Source organism: Panicum virgatum, chromosome 5N (genome assembly GCF_016808335.1).
Source record: "Panicum virgatum strain AP13 chromosome 5N, P.virgatum_v5, whole genome shotgun sequence".
Lineage (NCBI taxonomy): Eukaryota > Viridiplantae > Streptophyta > Magnoliopsida > Poales > Poaceae > Panicum > Panicum virgatum.
In genome coordinates, this window is record NC_053149.1 from 39005276 (window position 1) to 39012377 (window position 7102).

The 7102-nt window shown below is 57.2% G+C and overlaps 1 protein-coding gene across 1 annotated transcript; it reads right to left on the reverse strand.

Moving 5' to 3' along the window:
- Positions 1–6224: 6224 nt before the first annotated feature.
- On the reverse strand, positions 6225–6791 carry LOC120672096. Its single transcript, XM_039952390.1, has one exon. The coding sequence runs from the start codon at positions 6789–6791 to the stop codon at positions 6225–6227; it is 567 nt and encodes a 188-aa protein (XP_039808324.1).
- Positions 6792–7102: the final 311 nt, after the last annotated feature.

Here is a 7102-nt window from a genome sequence, read left to right on the forward strand (position 1 = left end):
TCCACGGCGAGCGGCGGCCGGTGGAGCTCGGAGCACGGCGGCGGGGTGGCTCCGGTGGGGTTTGGGCGAGGGAAAAGGGCTGGGGAGCTGCGCGAGGTCGAGGCGCGGCTAAAGGAGGGGTCAGCGCGGGCGGATTGGGTCTGCAGTGGCGGCTCCGCGGCGGGGTGAGCTTGCCGGCGTTCAAGCGGGGCGGCGGCAGCGTTCTGCGGTGTGAGAGCGAGGGGAATGCAAAAGAGAGAGAGGAATGGATTTCTGGGGCTCTTGTAGTGCTCGGGCGCTCGCTAGAAGAGGGTGGCGGCTTCTACAACGGGCTCGCCAGCGCGACGGCGAGGTGGCGGCGGCGCGGACGCTTCTGGGCTCGGCGGCGCGCGTGGCACGGCCGGGGGGCTCTAGCGCGAGGCAACAGGAGGGGGAGGAGGAGCGGCGCGACGCGTGGGCGCCAGCGCTGTCGGTGGGCGGTGGCGAGAAACAGAGCAGGGAGGTGGGGGAAGGGGATAAGGGTCATTTTGCAATTTCCGAAAATTCCAGGGACTAGTCTGTAAACCAGCGATAACTTTCAAAATAGGGCTCAAATGAAAAAGTGCCCAACATGAAAGTTGTTCAACTTTTCAAGATCTACAACTTTGATGTTGTGCAAAAATTTATTTGACCAAAAGATATAGGGCTAAATTTGAAAACATAAGAGAGATTTTGGATTCTAAGAATTTTGCCTTTTACAATGCAAATTCACTTCAAATATTAGACTTAAAAACAAAATTGGCTGCCATGCAATAAATGCACTGAAATTTTGCAAAAACACCCTCCACAAAAGCTATATTCAAAAATAACTATAGAAAGGACCTTGCATAAAATCATAATTACACATATAACCTTTTATAATTACAAAAAGGTCCTTTTTCAAGCAATTCAAGGACATGATGCATATAAAATATACACAACTACTGTGCAGACACTTAGAGTGTTACAGCAGTGAGGAGTACGGGGACTCGATGGACATCGGCCCCGCTGTTGCGGCAAGCGCCGCCACGCACATCGCCGAGTTCACGTCGGCCGGCGCGGGCATGCTCGAGGCGGGGACATCTGAGGGGGGCCATCTCGGGGCGATCATCCCGTCCGGGGTCCCCTCGGAGTTCCTCCGCAAAGAGCAAGAGGAGGAGGAAGCCTGGAACAAGCAGATGGGCGTCGGTCGGGAGATCTTGCAAGCCCTCAACCACGCCTTCCAGCTCCACCAGGATGCGGATTACCAGGTCAGCCAGGTAAATACTCCCCCCCCCCCCCCCCCGAAAATTGCTCAGATTCGGTTTTAGCTTTTACACGTCTTCACCCACGTCCTGCCCCTTTGCAGCAGCTGAGGGAAATCTCGCGCGAAAAGAGCGCCGAGATGACCCGGTTGTACTCCCAGATGAGCCAGCTCGGGCAACACAACGCCGAGCTGGTGCTCAAGAATATCGACGCCAACACAAAAATGGCCGATCTGGGGGCGCGTCAGCGGGCGCTGGAGGAGGAATTGGCGCGGGTTGCCGATGAGCGGGATGCCCAGAGGGCGGTAGCGGAGCAGAAGGCCTGGGAGGCCGAGGCGCAAGCTTCCGAGCTGCAACGCCTTCAGACGGCGCTCGAGGAGAGAGCTCGCGAGGCTGAGGTGCAGAGCGCTGAGCTGCAGCGGCTCAGCACAACGCTCGAGCAGTAGAAGGCCGAGCTCCTCCATAAAGAGGTGGCCGTGGTTGCGCTCACCGGCACCCTCCGGGAACAGGGCGAGGACCTCGAGAAGAAGGAGGTGGCCCTCCAGAACATGGGGGCTACCCTTAAAGAGAAGGAAGCCTCCTTGTCCTCGCTCGAAGAGGCCGCCCGAGCCCAGTGGGAGGAGGCGCAAAGGAACATCACGGGTGAGTACCTTCGAGTTTTTCGTTGATTTGTTTCTTTTCGTAGTTGACGTTGATTTCCTTTGCTCAGAGCTGAGTCAGAAGGTGGCGGACGAGACCGCGGCGAAGGAAGCGGTCCACACCGCGCTCACGGCGGCACAGATGGAGTTTGCTGAGCTGGAGCAGACCGCCGTGAGCGTGTGTCAATAGCTCGAGGGGGAGGGTGCCGTCTCGGGCAGTTCGGTGATCAGCTGCCTGCGCGCGCTAGGCGGCCGGATCGCCGAACACGCCAAGAGCACCTTCCGTCTCGGTGTCCTGTGGGCTCTCGCCGTGGCCTCGACGCATTACCTCATGGATCTCCAGAGGGTGTCGTCGGGGTACGTCGTTCCCGATGATGCGGATGCGGACGCCGCGTCGGCCATCATGGACGAAGCCGATGCAGCCGCGGAGGAGTTCGCCACGGTCCTCGCCGGCAAGCTTGAAGCAGACATCCCTCCCATTGCCGAATTCGACGCCCCTGAGGGCCCGCAAGGGGGGGATGATAGCCTGTAGGAAAACTTGGCCTCGGAGCCCATGTAAATAGATTAGTGTTTACATCATAGTCACGCTTTGTAATCGCATCCTATGAATATAAGAGATTTTGTTTCGTTGAATTGACTATGTGGCCCGTCGAGGCCTTGTGCGTTCGAGCCTATGTTTCTTTACTTTATTTCCGTGTTCTTTGTTTGCGACTTAGATAAACATCTGCGAGGAAGTTTGCGTTCGTAAGCAACGTAGGCGTAGGGTGGTGAGGGGGGTGCAGTATCCCGGAGGCGTAGGCGGCCCCATGACTCGGCCGGCCCGTACTGTAGTTGCTTACGCCTCGCGTCCGTTTTTTTCCAAGGATACGAGAAGCTTAGGGTCGAGACGGAAATTTTTTGAAAAACACTGGCGTCTTTTTGGGGACGTTCGGGGGTTCCCCCCGTAGTAGCCCCCGAGGGAGGCTCGGCTTTGCGGAGGGTAAAGCCGAGCGTACCTCAATGTTCGTGTGCACCCGAGCCCTCGAGGGTCCGGAAGGTTCCCAAAAAGCAATAAGTAAAGCGTACTTCCTTATTATTTCAGGAAATTGAAAATGCGAGTACGAACAATGTACGAATAGCTTGAAATTTTAAGGATAGAAGCGACATAGCTATTGTATATTCCAAGCGTTGGTGAGGACTTCGCCTTTTTCGTTTGCCAACTTGTACGTGCCGGGTTTAAGCACCTCGGCAATTATGTACGGTCCTTCCCATGGAGGTGAGAGCTTGTGGTGGCCCCTGCTGTCCTGTCGAAGCCTCAGCACCAAGTCCCCTTCGTTGAGATCTCGGCGCCGGACCCTCTGCGCTTGATACCTTCGTAAGGACTGCTGGTAGCGCGCAGAGTGGAGGAGCGCCATGTCTCGGGCCTCGTCCACTTGGTCCAGCGAGTCTTCGTGAGCTCGCTGGTTTCATTGCTCTTGGTATGCCTTGAGCCTCGGCGATCCGTACTCCAAGTCAGTGGGGAGAATGGTCTCGGCGCCATAAACGAGGAAGAACGGGGAAAAGCCCATAGCTCTGCTTGGGGTCGTCCTCAAGCTCCAAATGACCGAGGGCAGCTCCGCGAGCCACCTCCGGCCGAATTTGTTCAGCTTGTTGAAGATCCTTGGCTTTAGTCCTTGGAGGATCATGCCATTGGCACGCTCCACTTGCTCGTTCGTCTGTGGGTGTGCCACAGCCGACCAGTCCACACGTATGTGGAAGCTGTCGCAGAACGCCAAGAATCTCTTGCCTGTGAACTGGGTGCCGTTGTCGGTGATGATCGAGTTTGGGATCCCGAACCTAAAGACGATGTCAGTGAAGAACAGAACTGCTTGCTCGGATTTGATCTTGCCGATGGGTCGAGCCTCGATCCACTTGGAAAACTTGTCGACCGCCACCAGCAAGTGGGTGAAGCCCCCGGGCGCCTTTTTCAGCGGACCGACGAGGTCTAGTCCCCACACGGCGAATGGCCACATGATGGGGATGGTCTGTAGAGCATGGGCCGGGAGGTGTGTTTTTCGAGCATAGAACTGGCAACCCTCGCAGGTCCGCACAACGTCGGTGGCGTCGGCGACCGCAGTGGGCTAGTAAAAGCCTTGTCGAAACGCGTTACCCACGAGGGCGCGCGGCGCGGCGTGATGGCCGCAAATGCCAGCATGGATGTCGCGGATCAGCTCCTTGCCCTCGGGGATGGGGATGCATCGCTGCAGGATGCCCGAGGGGCTGCGCTTGTGTAGCTCGTTGTCGATCAGAACGAAGGACTTGGCCCGCCTGGTGAGGCGCCGCGCCTGAGCGCGGTTCGAGGGTAGGTTCCCTCGAATCATCCAGTCTAGATACTGGACGCGCCAGTCTCGCGAAGCGGAGGCCTCGTCGACTTCCATTGCTTCGGCCTCGTCCGCAGAGGTGGTCTCGAAGTCAATTTCCATGGGCTCGACCTCGTCCGTCGGGGAGTTCCCACCGGAGGGCCCAGCGGACGAGGGGCCTGACTCCGTCGGGTCCTTGAACTCGACGGAGGGCTTGATGATGTCTCGAGCGAAGATGTTCGGGGGGATGGTAGTCCGCCCCGACGCGATCTTCGCTAGTTCGTCGGCGTCCTCGTTGTACTTACGCGGGACATGATTGAGCTCTAGGCCGTCGAATTTGTCTTCGAGGCGACGCACTGCATTGCAGTACGCCTCCATCTTCGGGTCGCGACAGCTAGACTCCTTCATTACTTGGTCGACGACAAGCTGAGAGTCACCGCGTACGTCGAGGCATTTGACGCCGAGCTGTATGGCGATGCGAAGGCCACTGAGAAGGGCCTCACACACCGCCATGTTGTTTGACGCTGGGAAGTGTAGGCGTATCATGTATCGCATATGCTCTCCGAGGGGTGAGATGAAAAGGAGACCGGCACCGGCACCGGTTTTCATCACCGACCCGTCGAAAAACATGGTCCAGCATTCGCCTTGGATCTGTGGTGGGGGTAGCTGAACGTCCGTCCACTCGGCCACGAAATCAACCAAGATTTGGGACTTGATCGCCTTGCGGGGGGCGTAAGTAAGAGTTTCCCCCATCAGCTCCACAGACCATTTGGCGATTCTACCCTCGGCTTCCCGGTTGCGGGCTATCTTTCCTAAAGGAAAAGATGAGACCATGGTGACGGGATGGGCCTCGAAGTAGTGGTGCAGCTTACGCCGATCCAGAACCACTGCGTAGAGCAGTTTCTGAATCTGAGGATAGCGTGTCTTAGTTTCAGACAACACCTCGCTGATGTAATACACCGGCCGCTGGACGGGCAATGCATGGCCCTCCTCTTGTCTTTCGACCACGATCACCGCGCTGACCACTTGGGTGGTGTGAGAATAGGGGCACGAGTGAGTGATGCCTTCAGCCTTTCGAGGGCTTCTTGAGCTTCGGGGGTCCACGTGAAGCGCTCGGATTTTCTCAAGAGCCGATACAGGGGTAAGCCTTTCTCGCCGAGGCGCGAGATGAACCGGCTAAGAGACGCCAGGCATCCCATGACCCTCTGTACCCCCTTTAGGTCTCGGATCGGTCCCATCCGAGTGATGGCCGAGACTTTATCAGGGTTGGGTTCGATGCCCCGCTGGGAGACAATGAAACCCAAAAGCATGCCTCGAGGCACCCCGAACACGCACTTTTCGGGGTTGAGTTTCACCCCTTTGGCCCGTAGGCAATCGAACGCGATTTTGAGATTGGCAACCAGGTCGTCCGCCTTCCTGGATTTTACAACGATATCATTGACATATGCCTCTACGCTCCGCCCGAGATGGTCTCCGAAAACGTGGAGCATACACCGCTGGTATGTGGCTCCGGCGTTTCTGAGGCCAAAGGGCATCGTAACGTAGCAGTACATGCCGAAGGGTGTGATAAAAGAAGTCGCGAGCTGGTTGGACTCTTTCATCTTGATTTGGTGGTAACCGGAATAGGCATCAAGAAAGGATAGGAGTTCACATCCCGCAGTAGTATCTACAATCTGATCGATTCGTGGCAAAGGAAAGGGAACCTTCGAACATGTCTTATTTAAACTAGTGTAATCTACACGCATCCTCCAGTTTCCACTCTTTTTCTTCACTAATACTGGATTAGCTAGCCACTCGGGATGGAATACCTCTTTGATGAATTCGGCTGCCAGAAGTTTCTGCAACTCCTCGCCGATCGCCCGGCGCTTGAGCTCGTCGAAGCGTCGCAGGCGCTACTTCACCGGTTCGGAGTTGGGTCGGACATCAAGGGATTGCTCGGAGACCTCCCTCGGTATGCCAGGCATGTCCGAGGGGCTCCACGCAAAGATGTCTGCGTTGGCGCGGAGGAAATCGACGAGCACCACTTCCTATTTGCCGTCGAGGTTGGCGCTGATCTGCAACGCCTTGTCGTCGGAGTGGTTCGGATCGAGGGGCACCTTCTTGATACCCTCGGCGGGTTCGAAGCTCCCAGCGTGACGGTGCGTGGAGTCCAAGGCCTCGCTTGCCATTTTGTCGAGGGTGGCTGCGAGGGCCTCGTCCTCCGCTTGAGCTTCCGCACGCTCAACGCACTCAACGTCGCACTCGTAGGCGTGCTCGAATGAAGAGCCGATGGTGATGACGCCCTTCGGACCCGGCATTTTGAGCTTGAGGTAGGTGTAGTTGGGGACGGCCATGAACCTGGCGTAGCAAGGACGACCAAGGATGGCATGGTAGGATCCTCGAAACCCCACCACCTCAAAAGTGAGTACCTCCTTGCGAAAGTTGGCTGCCGTGCTGAAGCAGACGGGCAGATCGATCTGGCCGAGGGGGTGGACTCGCTTCCCCGGCGCAACGCCATGGAATGGCGACTTGCTGGGGCGGAGCTTGTCCAGTCCGATCCCCATGAGCTCCAAGGTGTGGGCGTACATGATGTTGAGGCTGCTGCCTCCGTCCATGAGCACCTTAGAGAAGTGGGTGTTGCCGATGATAGGGTCGACAACGAGCGGATACCGTCCCGGGTGCGGGACGTAATCGGGGTGGTCCTCTCGGCCAAAGGTGATGGTATCCTTCGACCAGTCGAGGTAGGATGGCGTGGCTTTGGTGACGGAGAAGACCTCACGGTGCTCACGCTTGCGCTGCCGGGAAGTCATATTCGTCATTGCTCCTCCAAAGATGAAGAAGGCGTTCTCCACCGGGGGGACCTCGTCATCTCCACCTTTGTCGCCAGCATCCTTCTTCTTGTCTTCGTCGCGATGCGCGACGCGAT

What these genes read in the sequence shown, in the direction of transcription:
- LOC120672096 (XM_039952390.1), bottom strand. Translation starts at nt 6,791, where the DNA reads ATGGACGGAGGCAGCAGCCTCAACATCATGTACGCCCACACCTTGGAG.